The sequence below is a fragment of the Dendrobates tinctorius genome, unplaced genomic scaffold (genome assembly GCF_039654945.1).
Source record: "Dendrobates tinctorius isolate UK_male_01 unplaced genomic scaffold, ASM3965494v1 ptg000029l, whole genome shotgun sequence".
NCBI classification, from domain to species: domain Eukaryota; kingdom Metazoa; phylum Chordata; class Amphibia; order Anura; family Dendrobatidae; genus Dendrobates; species Dendrobates tinctorius.
In genome coordinates this window covers 8928357-8946463 of record NW_027361697.1, presented here as the reverse complement: position 1 = coordinate 8946463, position 18107 = coordinate 8928357, and the positions used below count along the sequence as shown (strand labels likewise).

Below are 18107 nucleotides of genomic sequence, written 5' to 3'. Positions count from 1 at the left end.
TGGACCATTCACACACATGAATATGCTTTGATCTAACCATCCACTGACGCTCTCCCACTGACGCTCTGGCAGTATGTTTAGGGTATGTATCCAGCTGGAATTTGAACCTATGCCCCACTCTCAAGTCTTTTGCAGCCTCTAACAGGTTTTTCTCCAGGTTTGCCCTGTATTTAGCCATCTATCTTCCCATCAACTCTGACTAGCTTGACTGCCCCTGCTGAAGAAAATCATCCGCACAGCATAATCCTGCTATCACCATGGTTGATGGTGGGGATGGTGCTTTCAGGGTGATGTGCGGTGTTAGTTTTCCATCACACACAACATTTTGCACTTAGACCAAAAAGTTCTACGTTGGCCTCATCTGACCAGAGCACCTTCTTCCACATGCTAACAGTATCCCCTACATGGCTTTTTCAAAATGCCTTTCTTCTTGCCGCTTTTCTATAAAGGCCAGATTTGTGCAGTATCTATAATAATAAATGCCCTAAGCAGCTTCCGGTTGTAACAACTTCCATCCAGTTGTAACCAGTGACGTCACCGCACACCTCTTTCCATGTTAACCCTCAACACACCACTCCTCCTCAACACACACACTCCTCAACACACACTCCTCTCACCTTTCACCATCTCCACTCACGTCCACTCACTCTTTCACTCCACATACGACCCCTTCTCTCACTCCGTCTGTCATACTCACGCCGTCATCGCCGCTGATCCATGATCCCCGACATCTTCTTCTGCCGGCGCCATCCTGGATCCAGACGTCTGACATCCTCCCGATGCGATAGCATCGGGCCATAATCTAGTACAACTAATAATTGTACTGCGGACACATTCTCCCACCCAAGCTCTGGATCTCTGCAGCTCCTCCAGAGTGATCATGGGCCTCTTAGCTGCTTCTTTAATTACTGCTCTCCTTGCTTGGGATGTCAGTTTAGGTGGATGGCCATATCTTGGTAGGTTTGCAGTTGCATTTTTGGATGATGGATTGAACAATGCTCCATGAGATGTTCAAAGCTTGGGCTAGTGTTTTATAACATTTCCATTCTTGTCACGACTGCAGCCACAGACGCGGCTCAGCAGGCGCCTCCACGCCTATGGCGAGGGGCGGGCATCCCCCAGTGACGCAATATGGACCCTCTATACCACAGAGGGGGACCCGGGCCTACCCGAACTCGGGAAGGGCAGTGACCGGGATTCTGTGGCAGCTGAGCATGTGGACAAGGACACGTAGGACTTGATGACACCGCACAACTTCAGGTATAAATAAGGTAAAGTTTACTTAAAGTAAAGTCACAGTACATAGACAAAACCAGGACACACGAGGTCATCAGGACACACGAGGTCATCAGGACATCAGGACACCCGAGGTCCCCCACAGGACATCAGAGTCACCGGCAGACATCAGACGGACATCCAACACGACCTACAGGCACCACTGCAGTCATCCAGCTCCAGGCTCCAGGCAGCGGTCATCAGGTTCCAGACTGCGGTCGTCAGGCTCCGGGCATCGGACCTAGGAAGGAACTCAAGCGTGATGGTGCTAACACCGCAGGATTGCTGGGCCTGCATGGAGCTAGCACCACATGGTAGTCAGAGCACAGCATAGTAGATGCTCAGCAGGAACACCGGTTACAAGAGTCTCAGAGTCACTGGGTGCAGGGCTCCAAACACAGAGGGATTCCAGGAACACAACATAGCAGACAGTTCAGACATAGTCAGGTAAGGGATAGGTACAGGATCAAGGATTCAAGCCTGGATACACCGCCTCCAGGCCAGGGCGAATTTAGACAGGGTCAGGTACATGACAGGTACAGGATCAGGGATTCAGCCCCGGATATACCGCCTCCGGGGCAGGGCGAGAGAAAAGGACAAAGCAGGAATCAAGGCAGGGAATTTGGTACCATAACCGAGACAGACGAGGTCCACAGACACGAGACACACATGGCAAAGTCCAGGAGCGTTGTGAATAGCTCTGGCCCTGCCCATAGGGCAGGGTAAGTTTATAAAGGGACTGCCCCTCAGCAATTGGCTGGGGACAGCATTTCAAGTACACACACTAACCCTGATAAAAGCAGGGAAGGTGTGACTGCGCACGCCCTAAGCACACACAGAAACCATTGCAGCACAATCAGTGCAGGAACTGCAGTTTAGAGCACCTGGCATCGTCGGCAAGCCTAGACACATGTGGAAAGTCATGCACCAGCTGCAAATGACCTCACAACCCGCGGACAGCTTCCACAGCAGCGACCAGGGATCGCACATGCGAAAGGTCAAGCAGCAGAGCAAAGACCTAACACCACATGTGCAGCTACGCAGCAGAGCAGGGAACTGAGCAGGCTCCACACAGGTAAAAGCCAGCAGTATCCCAGCTCAATTAGGGGGAAAGGAGTAAGGGGTTAAAGCAAAAAATATGCATTGTCACGCCGCCAATCAAATACAAACAGAACGGCGTGACAATTCTTTTCTCCACAACTTTATCCCTGACCTGTCTGGTGTGTTCTTTGATTTACTAACTGTATGACTTCTCGAGGCAATTGGTCACTCAGGATTTTAATTAGGAGCATCGGACTGCATGGGGCTGAAAATAAATGCATGCTGCACCTTTCAGATTCTAATTTTTAAAATATTTAGAAAACCATGGATCATTTCCTTTTCAATTCACAAACACTTTTTACTTTGTGTTGGTGTAGCACATAAATCCCAATAAAATACAGTTATGCTTGTAGGTGTAACATGAAAAAATGTGTAAAAGTTCATGCGGTATGACTAGTATAAAAAAAAACTTAACTTCCTTCTCTCCCCCACTGGGGGTGGTCTTTATTATCCTTTCTCATTCTCGGGTCCTTTATCAGAGGCCTGGCAGTTTGAGGGTTCTGCGCAGGATCTTAGTTGTTCCCAGCATTTTGCTTTTCTGGACAGAGAGCGCAGATGTTGCTCCTGGGATCTGTTGTAGCCATTCTTCCAACTTAGGGGTCACTGCTCTAATTGTTCCTATCACCACTGGAATCACTGCTGCCTTCACCTTCCTCATCTTCTCCAGTTCTCCTTTGAGGCCCTGGTATTTCTCCAGCTTCTCATATTCCTTCTTTCTGATGTTGCTGACACTTGGCACTGCCACATCTATTATCATTGCTGTCTTCTGATCCTTTTCTACTATCACAATATCTGGTTGGTTAGCCAACACCTGCATATCCGTCTGGATCTTGAAGTCCAACAGGATTTTAGCCTATATATATATATATATATATATACACATACATACAGTATATATATATATATATATATATACACACACGGACACACACAATATATATACTGTATATATTGTGACAAAGTACTGAAGTAGAGATATGTATCACTAACGTTATTAGCTTCAGTGATATGAACCTAGGAAAACGCTCCAGCACACTAAGTGCTGACTGAGGGGTTAATTGGCCATGTTTAGGGGCTAGGTTTAGTGAACAACCAAAGAGTGTGTGGGAGGATTTTCAGCATGTCTTTACCCCAGGGTGGAGTCCTGAGGGTGAATACACAGCCTTCTGGCTCATTTAGTGTTGGGTGTGCCGGGAGATCAGAGCTCCAGAACTGTGTTTGATGATAAGGAAAGTTTAACCTTTTTTTTGTTTTGTTTCCTGAGCGCGCGGAAGTCCCTGCAGCAACAGGGACTGTACCATTTGTTTTGCTTTGTTTTCCCATCAGGCCACAGAGGCCATGGTTAGTTTGCTAACTGTGCACTGGTTTATGCAGTACCTCAATAAACCAGTGGAATATTTAAAGAGACAGCATTCCTGTGTCTACCTCTATGTGCAGCCTATTGAGCCGATCATCCACAATATATATATATATATATATATATATATATATATATATATATATACACACAAAGTCTTGAAAAATATTCATACTCCATGAATTTTTCCAAATATATAGTTTTATATATACTGTATATGGAAAAGTTCATGGGGAACGAGTATTAGCAGCTCATAGACCATATGATGGTTTATATACAGTAAATACCCTCAACATTGTGGCTTATTAATGAATACATAATTTATTCAACTAAAAGTTTTTAGAGAAGAGTTACAATAATTAAGTTCATAAAACCACAATTTATTCAATATACAGTGGGGCAAAAAAGTATTTAGTCAGTCAGCAATAGTGCAAGTTCCACCACTTAAAAAGATGAGAGGCGTCTGTAATTTACATCATAGGTAGACCTCAACTATGGGAGACAAACTGAGAAAAAAAAATCCAGAAAATCACATTGTCTGTTTTTTTTTTTTCATTTTATTTGCATATTATGGTGGAAAATAAGTATTTGGTCAGAAACAAAATTTCATCTCAATACTTTGTGATATATCCTTTGTTGGCAATGACAGAGGTCAAACGTTTTCTGTAAGTCTTCACAAGGTTGCCACACACTGTTGTTGGTATGTTGGCCCATTCCTCCATGCAGATCTCCTCTAGAGCAGTGATGTTTTTGGCTTTTCGCTTGGCAACACGGACTGTCAACTCCCTCCAAAGGTTTTCTATAGGGTTGAGATCTGGAGACTGGCTAGGCCACTCCAGGACCTTGAAATGCTTCTTACGAAGCCACTCATTCGTTGCCCTGGCAGTGTGCTTTGGATCATTGTCATGTTGAAAGACCCAGCCACGTTTCATCTTCAATGCCCTTGCTGATGGAAGGAGGTTTGCACTCAAAATCTCACGATACATGGCCCCATTCATTCTTTCATGTACCCGGATCAGTCGTCCTGGCCCCTTTGCAGAGAAACAGCCCCAAAGCATGATGTTTCCACCACCATGCTTTACAGTAGGTATGGTGTTTGATGGATGCAACTCAGTATTCTTTTTCCTCCAAACACGACAAGTTGTGTTTCTACCAAACAGTTCCAGTTTGGTTTCATCAGACCATAGGACATTCTCCCAAAACTCCTCTGGATCATCCAAATGCTCTCTAGCAAACTTCAGACGGGCCCGGACATGTACAGGCTTAAGCAGTGCGACACGTCTGGCACTGCAGGATCTGAGTCCATGGTGGCGTAGTGTGGTACTTATGGTAGGCCTTGTTACATTGGTCCCAGCTCTCTGCAGTTCATTCACTAGGTCCCCCCGCGTGGTTCTGGGATTTTTGCTCACCGTTCTTGTGATCATTCTGACCCCACGGGGTGGGATTTTGCGTGGAGCACCAGATCGAGGGAGATTATCAGTGGTCTTGTATGTCTTCCATTTTCTAATTATTGCTCCCACAGTTGATTTCTTCACTCCAAGCTGGTTGGCTATTGCAGATTCAGTCTTCCCAGCCTGGTGCAGGGCTACAATTTTGTTTCTGGTGTCCTTTGACAGCTCTTTGGTCTTCACCATAGTGGAGTTTGGAGTCAGACTGTTTGAGGGTGTGCACAGGTGTCTTTTTATGCTGATAACAAGTTTAAACAGGTGCCATTACTACAGGTAATGAGTGGAGGAAAGAGGAGACTCTTAAAGAAGAAGTTACAGGTCTGTGAGAGCCAGAAATCTTGATTGCTTGTTTCTGACCAAATACTTATTTTCCACCATAATATGCAAATAAAATGAAAAAAAAACAGACAATGTGATTTTCTGTATTTTCTTTTATCAGTTTGTCTCCCATAGTTGAGGTCTACCTATGATGTAAATTACAGACGCCTCTCATCTTTTTAAGTGGTGGAACTTGCACTATTGCTGACTGACTAAATACTTTTTTGCCCCACTGTAGGACTCCACTATGCATTGGTATTAAATGCCAAATAAAGGAATATAATAAGAATAACAAATCTGTAAAAAGCAGATAACCTAATAAAAGGGAAGATTATAAAAGAAAAAATCAAAAACACAATAGTATAAGATAATAGCAGTGCTACTGGTCTCATATTGATTTTAAATGACATGTCAGGTTATTAATATACAGAACTGCCTTCACAATTTTATTAGATGTTGGATCAGTGAACACAATGTTTACAGGGACTTTTCTTCCAGATTAGCTGAGCTTCTAGGATCTTTTGACAACTGAATGCTGTACGATGGCTAATGAACGCTTTCCAGAATTCAACTAACCAGACCCAGTTCTAGGCAGAAACAGATACAGGGGTCTGTGCTCAGCAGTCTTTAGAATGATTTTCGCCATAATCCTCGCCAATTAATGAATGTCTGTTGCTTACCTGTTTCTGACACAGCTGATATTGTTTGGCCTGACCCCCGCATACAGTGTTATCCAGTCCTGCAACCGTCTGGAGTCTGTGGAAGATAAGCGACATCTTCAGACCACAAAAGTAAGCAATAGTGATGAGCCAATAGGGTGTTATCTGAGTATGCTCAGGTGCTAATCGAGTGTCTTCTGGCGTGCTTGAATCACATGTTCTAGTCCCCGCGACTGCATGTCTCTCGGCTGTTGAACAGGCAGGGACTGCCTAACAAACAGACAATGCCTACATGTGTTGCGGCTGTTGCGAGACATGCAGCCACGGGGACTATAACATATTTTTGGAGCATGCCGAAGACACTCAGCATCCGAGCCTGCTCAGATAAAACCTTATTCGATCATCACTAGTAAGCAACTGTCTTCATTCTCTGGAAAACTTGCTGCAGTCGCGTATTCTGCATTATAAGAGTGGCTTGTGCTCCTGAATACAAGATGCTGAAATCAGTGATGTCAGGGTCCCCATACACATTGAATGAAAGTTGATCCCAGTCAGACCCACTGGTTTCAGGTGAATTGGCCTGCTGTCTAATATGTGTGGGGACCTCAGGACTCTCCCCTAACAGATAATGTTGGAGGAGAAAAGTGTTGTGCACTAGGAATTTCAACTCCCCCCCCCCCCCCGATCCTTTCTTCTGTCTCCGAGGAAAGTAAGCAAGTAAGCCGCTGCCAGAGGAGTCTGGCAGCAGCTTTCTCCATTTTCTACAAGAACGCTCGGCTCAGCTGAGAACTCATTAGTATGGTGGAGTCGGGAGAGGCAGCGGCTGCTGAATGAACATTTGGCCGACAGTTTAGACTATGGGGACATTTTTGGATTGATGATTATAGTATGGAGTTGAATAAAATGTCTTTGATCAGGTTAGATGACAGTATAGTAATTCATATACAATATATTAATAAAAAATGCAGCAGAAAATCCTGGTCAGCTTGTAATGATGGTCATCACTGGACTAATCATGCAATGTATCTATACTCACCTGTAGCACTTACAGAAGAGCATCCAGGATTAGTTTCTGATTGTGTTTAAAGCCATTGCATTAGTTTAGATAATTGTTTTTTGGTTTATTTATTTATTTTTTTTACTTTCAGAAATACACCACTCTTCTTTTGGGATTGCATCTGGTATTGCCACTTTCCTCATTCACTTATGGGTAACTTAATGGGAATCTGTCATCAGTATTTTGTTATGTTATCTGAGAGCGAAGACATGTGATAGAATTGTTTAAAGGGAACCTGTCGTGTGAAAAAACACTATTAATCTGCATATATAGGGTTAACCTGTAAGTTAATAGCGTTATGGACCTGTCCAGCACTTAAGACCCTCAATGCCGGGAGTAAGTGAACTGTATTCCTCCCAGAAAGGGCATAACGACTGCAAATGGGCCCATGTGGGTGTGGGCCCACCGACGCAAATCGAATCTTCAACTGGACAATATTCAAAAAAGGAACTATGACTGGGGACATTATTACAGGATGGGGCCAAGATAGAGGACATCATTACAGGATAGAGGTCAGAAAAGGGGTCCTGAGTACAGGATGGGGGACATTATTATAGAATGGGTCAGGACAGGGGACAATATTACAGGATGGGGATGTAATTGCTGTATGGGGGACATTATTACAGGATGGGGATGTAATTACTATATGGGGGACCAGATTGAGGAATATAGCATATTAGTTTGTGGTGTTAAAGGTGGGACATAGCAGTAGGCTAATTGTGGGACAATATTACTGTATGGAGGCCGGAATGGAGGACACTATTACTTCACAATGAGGTTCAAGAATTATTAATTTATGGAGACAGAATATGGGATGTTCCAACTGTATCAAGGCAAAAAAAGGTGGACACTATTACTGTGTAGGAGCAGAAATGGTGGACATTACAAATTTATTTTTGCCAATGGGGAAGGAGCATTACTGTTGTATTTGAGGACAAAAATAGATTATTTAGATATTAGAGGATAAAAAGGAATTTTACTATTGCACAGGGGCCACAAAAGTGAACATATGCATTAATATTGTATAGGGGCTGCAGAGAGGGACATTTCTACTGTGAGGGGGGGCTCAAAGGAAGACGTCTCTACTGTAATGGATTTTATGTGGGAAGTGCTGTTACGGTGCAAGTTATCAGGGCAGTATTACTACATTTCTCTTCTTCATCTGGTGCAGCGTAGAAGCGGGGGAAAAAGTGTTGATGACATAGAAGTGATCAATCTTAGATGTATGTGTTATTTTCTGCAGAGATGAGTTATGACTGCAAGAAAACATAGCAGTCTGTGCCGGATGAACAAGAAAAGTAAAAATGAATGACTTCAAGTGGAGGAATTACTGTTAAGACACTGGATTTACCACGTATATGATACACATTGGTGGCAATCATCATGTCATTGGTGGTAATATTAGTGTTAGCACTGTGGTTTTAGTTAATGATCAGTATTGTGCTATTATACAGTTACTATGTTGTGATTATATGTGGTCCGATCATAGTGTATCAATATTTTTCCTTTGTATGCCGATCATCGTGGCTATCTCATACATATATTTGGCTTGCAACTGTTTAGCATATGATCAGTGATGCAGATTCTTGTCATGTTGCTGCATTGTTACTGTTTTCCTCCTAAAAATCTAAATTTTTAATTTTTATTATTTTGTTAGTATTTTGTAGATCCACCTTTGGCTTTCAACAACTGCATGAATCCTTCTGGTCATGCTCTCGATCAGTTTCAAACATGTGTCAATCAAAATTTGATCTCAGGTCTTTTCTACACATTCCCAAAATTGGTGAACACTGGTCGACTCACTTGGGTATGTATACAGACTTTTTCTTCAACTCTACTTAAGTGTTTGATTAGGTTGAGGACTGGAGACTACGGGGTCCAATCCAGCACCTCTGCTTCATTGTCATTGAGCCATTTCTTCGCCAATCTCGCCGTATGCTTCGAGTCGTTATCCTGCTGGACACTATTTTGTCCTTTTCTTACCCACAGTACTCGAGTGTACCAAGTAACTCATCTTTTAGGATACTCACACATTGCTCAGCATTGAGACCATCGATCCTGGTCAAGTATCCAACGCCTTTGGCTGTGAAACAATCTCTTATCATCAGGCTTACTCCACTGAACTTGACATTTCCTTCAATTTCTCGATCCATTAGTCCCTTTTTCCCTCGTTTCTTTCAGACCCATTTGCACCCATCAGAGCCGAGCCTATTGACTTTCGTCTCTTCACTCCAAATCACCCACTTCCAATCTTCTAATGTCCACCTTTCATACTTTTTTGCAAACTCAAGCTGACGCTACTTATGACAATATTGAAGATGAGGCTTCTTTGCCTTTTTTCCGGCCACCGTTCTAGACTAGTGTAATGTGCGTCGCTCGGTTCTTGCATGGACGTCTGTGATCGCACTATTATGAAGAATACGAGATGAAATGTGGACGAGGAACGGCCACAGGACCCGGGTTATAGCAGACAAAAATTAGATAATTTAATATGAATATTTACTAACCAGATTATAAAACAAAGGAAAGGATGGTAGGTAAACAGTGTGTAAGTAACAAATACAATGTCAGCAGTTACTCTCAATAACACCGACTAAGAGTATACGCAGGTACACTTAAGCAGAATCAACTGTTAGGCCTCATACTCACTGGCGATCAAATCGGACGATTGCAATCCGATTTTAAATCTGATTGCACTCTGACCCATGTTAGTGAATGGGTGACATCTCACTTGCGATTTTTTTCTCAGCCAAAATCAGTCTGAGAAAAAAATCGCAGCATGCTGCGATCTGCAGCGATTTTCGCCAATAGAAGTCAATGGGAGCGATTAAAAAAACGGACCAAAAACGGACCATCTGTTTTCCATCCATTTTTAATGGATACATCACCATTCTGTGGTATAGAACACTGTAAATGGTCCTGTAAATGACTGTAGAAAAAGAGTGGCAGTGAAAAAAAATACGGATGAAAAACGGATGGAAAAATAAAAAATCGCATAGAAATCGCATATAACAATGGCATAACACTTCACCCTTTTTTCCAGTCCAGAAATCAGACCGTTTTTTTAATCGCCAATGGGTATGAGGCCTTATATGCGAGAAAAATGCAACACAATTAACCCTTTCTATGCACAAATCAATGAAACTACAGTATTGTGCCAGTACTTTAGTAATCACGTACTCAGAGCAGTTTTCATGGTGTCTTTTACAGAAGAGGCCCTTTCTCCCACATAACTGGACCTCTATAAGGCTATTTAATGTATGCACATATATATTCAGATGTAAGATGATAACGGTACGTCCTCAAACTGAAGTAGAAGGGTCCTTGCTTGGCTGAGTCCTGAATAATCAGAAATGCCATCTTGCAGATGGAATGCCAATCTCTCCAACACAGGGCTTCCCTAAGTCATTAGAGATAAGGCCTCACGTGGCGTAGCCCAAGATGCTGTGTATTAGACTGACCTCACCGAGTCGGCTAATGTCAATCCAAACAACTAGTCTCAGAGTCACCACCAACAGATCTAGAGTCGCACTGCCCTATCCAGACTTTCTTCAACGAGGCGCAGCTTCACTTTCATCGGACTCCCCTTCAACTCCTCTCAACTGCCCAACGGTCACCAAAAATCCCCGAGCTCCAACTCTGGCCTCTTTCCACTGCCCTTTACGGGCCAGATCAAATATCACATAACAAATCTCCAACAATACAGTAAATTATGATTAACCCTTACAAAAAAGCCACCTCAAATGCAGTGTTTTTCGCGTCTGAACTCATAGACCTTGTGATGAGCTGACTTGTTGACTCCAATATTTTGCCTGGATGTCCACCTCTTGGCTTTTGAATGTATGGACAGACTTCATTTCGTATTCTTCCATCTGTCATGGCACTCACATGATGCAATTTGGAAATTTTCTTGGCCAAGAGACTACTATCAAAGAGCTGGATGATGGTGTTTCTCTTTTTCTTGGGAAATCTTCTTCATGGCTGCTCCTCAATTAGAACCAGTGACCTTTCACTTGGGAATCAACCTAATAACACACTGAGCTATTAGGGAATGTGAAAACAGGTTGTATTTTGTAGTATTCAGGAACAAAAAGATTTTTCCACCGCCAAGAGCAAAATAGTAACAATGCAGTGACATGACAAGAATCTGCATAACTAATCATATGCTAAATAGTTGCATGGCAAATTTATGTATGAGATAGCCAAGATGATTGTCTACAAAATGATGGTAGTCTTACAATCAAAGCAGTAGTGGATGATGCGATATGGAGCCTGAAATTCAGAAGTTTAAAACATTGTTACCCTTTTGCTCATCAGTGTATTAGTTTTGGTATAGTATTACTTGGTAAATAATCTTATTGCTGTGTTTTCTATGAGATTTATATATTTCATCTATAGCTTTTTTTAATGGGAGGCAACAACACATACTGTATGTCTTTATAGGATGTAAAATCTTACAATTGTCCGTACATATGGCTAACACTCTGGAGGAGGGACAAATCCAAATTATGTATCGGGGACAACGGACTCTTGTTACTCCACTGTTTATGTTGCCAGAAAGGAACTTCAGATTCAGAATCTGAAGTTCCTGCACCTTGATCTCGCTTGGTGGCAAAGAAAGCGCCATTCCCGGGATCTCCTTTCTGGCATCCAGGCTGTGGGATACTCCTGCCCAAGGGTCCAATCCCACCCTACCAGGTCCGCGACAGTCTTTTGCAATATTATCTATACTTCAAGCGGTAGTTGTACCTCTAATTTGCACAACCGCATCAGGTGAGCAGTTTCTTACAGATGCTCGCATTCTTAACTGATAACATTTTACTACACTTAGACATTTTTTCTCTTTTTGGATATTTGTCACTGTCCACAGTTTAAAAACAGGTGATATTGATCATCACTTTCATATGTGGGCTGAAACATAGTCAACAACTGAAACATAAGCAATTTAAAAGTTGTGTGAGGCTTAAAACTGGATGAAAAATAGCCAAACCCTGCTACAAAAGTGAGGTTGTGGAAGACAGTTTAATGCACAGGTCAATTAACATGGTAAGACTAAGAAAAGCAACAAGACGCAAGGTAGTTGTATGGCATCAGAAAGGTCTTTCCTAGGTAAAGATATCAAAGACTGAGGTTTCAAAATGTAATATTCAAGCTCTTTTGAAGAAGCACCAAGATATGAGCAATGATGGCAGTAGTTGGCCAAAAAAACATAGTGCAGCAGATGAAAGACACGCCATGCTTATTTGTATTCGAAATCAGAAGACTTACAGCAGTGCCATCAGCTCAGAACAGGCAGCAAACAGCTACACCCATCTACTGTTAGGAGTAGTCTACCCAGAAGTGGTCTTCTTGGAAGAATTGCATCCAAAAAGCCAGATCGTCGAGAAGGAAAGAAGGCCAAGTAACTCAACTATGTACAAATTGGGGTGTGGAAGAATGGAAACAGGTGCTCTGGAAAGATAAGTTAAAATGTGAAATATTTGGCTGAAACAAAAAGCATTTTTTTTTGTCCAAGGGCTGGAGAGTGGTATGGGTCGCCCTCCCAGGGCCGCGGGGTACTCGGTACCGGGCCGGTGTCAGGGGGATGTGTCACTGCAGCGGTGACCCAGTCCGTGGCCCTGGGCGCCCAAGTAATCAGGGGTGTTGAATGGTGGTTTGTAGTTAATGGAATAGATCGTGACGCCACCTGTGGTGTTCGGCAAGTGAGATGTTGGACAGACGCTGCATGCAGATCCTCTGGGGCTGGTGGTGTGTTGCAGCCAAGATGGTGAAGCTCCCCACAGGTGGAGCTGTAGCCCCAGGGCAATGTAGATGTAGGGGCAGAGGAGAGGTGCAGGCGGTGTACAAGCTGATACCCAGATGTAGTGGTACAGGGTGTGTTGGCGCAGGAATAATTGGAGGACACCAGGGCGTGCAGTTCCAAAGCTTTACTCACAGTCTGTAGCACACACAGATGCCTGCCTCCGTGCTGTGTCCTCCGGGTCAGGGACTCAGTCAACCTCCAGATCATATGGAATGCTCCCTTCCAACACTCCGCCAACATGTGCCTTTCTGAACGTCTCCTCTTATAGCGCCTTTAAGTGTGAAGTACTCCTAGTACAGAGTTACACTGGAGTGCTTCCTGACAGATGTTCCCAAGAACTCTACTTGTACGGCAGACAGCTGTAGCCTGCTTCGGGGACTCCTCTCTCCTGAGTCCCGGCTCACTATTCACGTTGCTGTTGTGCCCCCAAGTCTTAGATGGGAGTAGTGCATTTACAGCCCACTACTGCACCGCTGTCTGCTGCAGGACCTTCAGTGTCCATACAACCATGGGGACCGGGCCCCGGCCTTGCGCTTAGAACTTCTAGGAAGGGTTCTCCTCTAACCCACCTCCTCTCTGTTCCCTTTTACTCCTTCGTTCCGTACTAATCCCTCTCTCTCATAGAAGATCAGGTTTCAGTCCAATGTCTTTCTCCTTCTTTCCTTTCCTGTGCCAGCTGGCTCAGATCACTGAGGCAGCTGCAGCACTCCTTCCTCCATCCCTCTTCCATGGATCCTCACTCCTCTCCGAGTGACTCTCTCTCTCCCACTGACTGACTGACTGACCGACTGACTGACTGAAAACCTAAACCTTCCCGCTCTTTATGTATTCTAAACTCCACCCACCTCCCAGCACGTTTCGTGTTCCAAACAGGGAGCCACCAAAGGTGCTCTGCTACACTCCAAGCAGGGAGCCGCAATATGACTTTGCTGAACTACCATGTTGTGTGGGATGCGAATGTTGGAGCGTGGTCAGGAGCCTCCAACTCACCTGGATGGTGGGGTATCACACCTCAGGAGGAGATGCAGTACCTCTGTGGCAACTGAATCCTTAGGGGCGCCACAGGTACAATTAAAAAAGTGGCTGCAGACAACAGTGAAACATGGTGGAGGGTCCTTGCAAGTTGGGGGCTGAAATTTAGTTGGGAATTTAGCCAGGATTACTACTGCCCTCAATGCTGATAAATACAAGCAAAATCTTAGTCATCAAGTCATACCATCAGGGAGGTGTCTGATTTGCTCAAAATATATTCTGCAGGACGACCCCAAACATACAACCAATATCGTTAAGAACTATCATCAGCATAAAGAAGAAGCATAAATCCTGCAAGTGATGATATGGCCCCCACTGGGCCCTGATCTCAACATCATTGAGTCTGTCTTGGACTACAGTTGTGGCCAAAAGTATTGACACCCCTGCAATTCTGTCAGATAATACTCAGTTTCTTCCTGAAAATGATTGCAAACACAAGTTCTTTGGTATTATTATCTTCATTTAATTTGCCTTAAATGAAAAAACACAAAAGAGAATGAAGCAAAAAGCAAAACATTGATCATTTCACACAAAACACCAAAAATGGGCTAGACAAAAGTATTGGCACCTTCAGCCTAATACTTGGTTGCACAACCTTTAGCAAAAATAACTGTGCCTTCTCCAAACTGCCATTTTTAGATCTCTCTACAGGTGTTCTATGGGATTCAGGTCTGGACTCATTGCTGGCCACCTTAGAAGTCTCCAGTGCTTTCTCTCAAACCATTTCTAGTGCTTTTTGAAGTGTGTTTTGGGTCATTGTCCTGCTGGAAGACCCATGACCTCTGAGGGAGTCCCAGCTTTCTCACACTGGGCCCTACATTATGCTGCAAAATTGTTGGCAGTCTTCAGACTTCATAATGCCATGCACACGGTCAAGCAGTCCAGTGCCAGAGGCAGCAAAGCAACCCCAAAACATCAGGGAACCTCCGCCATGTTTGACTGTAGGGACCGTGTTCTTTTCTTTGAATGCCTCTTTTTTTTCTGTTGTAAACTCTATGTTGATGCCTTTGCCCAAAAAGCTCTACTTTTGTCTCATCTGACCAGAAAACATTCTTCCAAAACATTTTAGGCTTTTTCAGGTAAGTTTTTGCAAACTCCAGCCTGGCTTTTTTATGTCTCAGGGTAAGAAGTGGGGTCTTCCTGGGTCTCCTACCATACAGTCCCTTTTCATTCAGACACCGACGGATAGTACGGGTTGACACTGTTGTACCCTCAGACTGCAGGGCAGCTTGAACTTGTTTGGATGTTAGTCGAGGTTCTTTATCCAACATCCGCACAATCTTGCGTTGGAATCTCTTGTCAATTTTTCTTTTCCGTCCACATCTAGGGAGGTTAGCCACAGTGCCATGAGCTTTAAACTTCTTGATGACACTGCACACGGTAGACACAGGAACATTCAGGTCTTTGGAGATGGACTTGTAGCCTTGAGATTGCTCATGCTTCCTCACAATTTGGTTTCTCAAGTCCTCAGACAGTTCTTTGGTCTTCTTTCTTTTCTCCATGCTCAATGTGGTACACACAAGGACACAGGACAGAGGTTGAGTCAACTTTAATCCATGTCAACTGGCTGCAAGTGTGATTTAGTTATTGCCAACACCTGTTAGGTGCCACAGGTAAGATACAGGTGCTGTTAATTACACAAATTAGAGAAGCATCACATGATTTTTCAAACAGTGCCAATACTTTTGTCCACCCTCTTTGTTATGTTTGGTGTGGAATTATATCCAAATTGGCTTTAGGACAATTCTTTTTGTGTTTTTCATTTAAGACAAATTAAATGAAGATAATAATACCAAAGAATTTGTGTTTGCAATCATTTTCAGGAAGAAACTGAGTATTATCTGACAGAATTGCAGGGGTGTCAATACTTTTGGCCACAACTGTACATAAAGGAACAAAAGGATTTGCACAAGGGACGTCCACAGAAGATCTATGGTCAGTTAGCCAAGATGTCAGAAACAAATTCCTTGCCGAGTTCCTTCAAAACCTTTGTGCAAGAGTTCCTAGAGGATTTGATGCTGTTTTGAAGGCAAAGGGCGAACACACCAAATATTGATTTCTCTTTTGTTCATTCACTTTGCATTTTGTTGATTTATAAAAAATAAACAATTAACACTTCTATTTTTAAAGCATTTGTCATTTGCAGCAATTTTTACATATCTGCCTGATATCCAAGAAGTATTGTTTTTCCTTGCGGAGATTGACATGCTAAGTATGCCGAGATGAGGAGACTTAAAGCTGCAATGCTCCTCTGGGAAAAATGCAAATTGTCTAGTCCTCATCCTCTCTGAAGAAACAATTTGCATATTTCCCAGAGGAGCATTGCGGCTTTAAGTCTCCTCAGCTCGGCATGCTTAGCAAGGAAAAATGATACTTCTTGGATATCAGTCAGACGCCTCTCACACAGCCAAACCAGATCTCACACTTTGCACTGACGAGGGGCAATACCCCAAAACACAGTGTCTGCATATTGAGATTCTGGTTTGGATTTTATCCCAGGTCATGTGACAGGTTCATTAAAGGGTCAACATTAACTTTTAGGATCGCTACTTCAAATAGGTGGCACTACAGTTCTAGTCTTCTTCCCCTCTCTGAAGAGACAATTTCCATATCTGCCTAAAACTTTTCAGAGTCGTGCACATGGAGGAATCAATATGAAAAGATTTATAATTAGAAGAAGGGTTTCTGACAACTTTCTAAAATCTACAAGCATGTCCATCTTTACATAAATGACCAAAGCCTAGCAGACCTTAATGGTGAAGCCAGCAAAAAAAATACGGTGGTTTTCCTGCCTCAATAAAATATACTTAAATGAGCTTTACATAGTAAGCTTAACAATGTAGTTCAAGTTAGAACAAGGGTCCCATAGTTACTCCATACCAGGTCCTGACAATTTCCTGTCTCGAAATATGACAAGAGCTTTGTATGAACACACTGAGCTGTGTGTGAGAATGCAGCTGCATGTGACCTGCAGTAATGTCATTAAAGTTACTGCCTTTCACAGGCAGCACGTCTTAAGCCCCCGTTACACACTGCGATATCGCTTGCAATATCGCTGTAAAGTCACCGATTTTGTGACGTTGCAGCAATATTGCTAGCGATATCACTGCATGTGATACTTGCCTCCGACCGGCTCCCCCGCTGGTTATCGCTGATCGCGCGAGAAGCTCCTGGACCATTCCTCGTCGGGCGCTTCCTGCTGGGCTTCCTGTGGCGCCGACGAGTGATGCGTGGAGCCGGGCGGGAGGACGCAGGATCGCCGCGTCTGACAGGTAAGTAGCGATCCCCGACCACCGCTATGTCGCTGGTGAGATCTGCCTGTGTGGCAGCTCACTAGCGACCACCTAGCGATGCACCAGCGATCCTGACCGCGTCATATCCCTAGTCGGGATCGCTGGTGCATCGCTAGGGGTAACGGTACCCTTATACTCAGCTTAGTGTGTTCCGGCTGATTTGTTGAGAGATTGCATCACTGATGAAATAGGTAAAAGAGGGTGAGAAGTTTTTATTTCAAATAAAGGACATTGTGTATTTATATCAATTAAAGGACTTACTTGGTCTGTAACTTTATTATATTTGACTATAGGGTTAGTAATGGGGGTGTCTTATAGACACCGCTCCAATACTAACCAATGGGCTTGATGTCAGCGGTTATAAAACAGCTGACATCAACCCAACAGTTATTATCCCACTTGCACCGCACATGGGCAACTGGGAGGAGCAGTGCTAAGCACCAGAACTGGTGCATCTTTTTGGATGCATCATTTCTGGGGCAGCTGACGGTTGATGTTCTTAGTCAGGGAGAGGCCAATATCCATAGCCCTTTCCTAGGCTATTAATATCACACCGCAGCTACCTTGCTTAGCCTTTGCTGGTTAGTACATTTAGGGTGGAGCCCAACTCATTTTTTTGAGGGGGATCTCCACTATAATAATCAGTAAAGGCTAAGCAAACAGTTGTGAGCAGATATTAATAGCCTGGAAACATTTATGGCAATTGGACCCTTCCCAGAATATGACCATCAGCCCCCAGCTGTCGGCTTTCCTTCAGCTGGTTA

The 18107-nt window shown here is 43.6% G+C and overlaps 1 protein-coding gene across 1 annotated transcript in view; it reads right to left on the bottom strand.

Annotated features, from left to right (window-relative positions):
* LOC141085795 (ADAMTS-like protein 2) overlaps positions 1–18107 on the bottom strand; it is a 90971-nt gene that overhangs the window by 55924 nt on the left and 16940 nt on the right. Inside the window, exon 3 of the mRNA XM_073571363.1 lies at positions 6180–6255. Within this exon, the coding sequence (XP_073427464.1) occupies positions 6180–6255 (76 nt within the window). The remainder of the gene's footprint in view (positions 1–6179; positions 6256–18107) is intronic.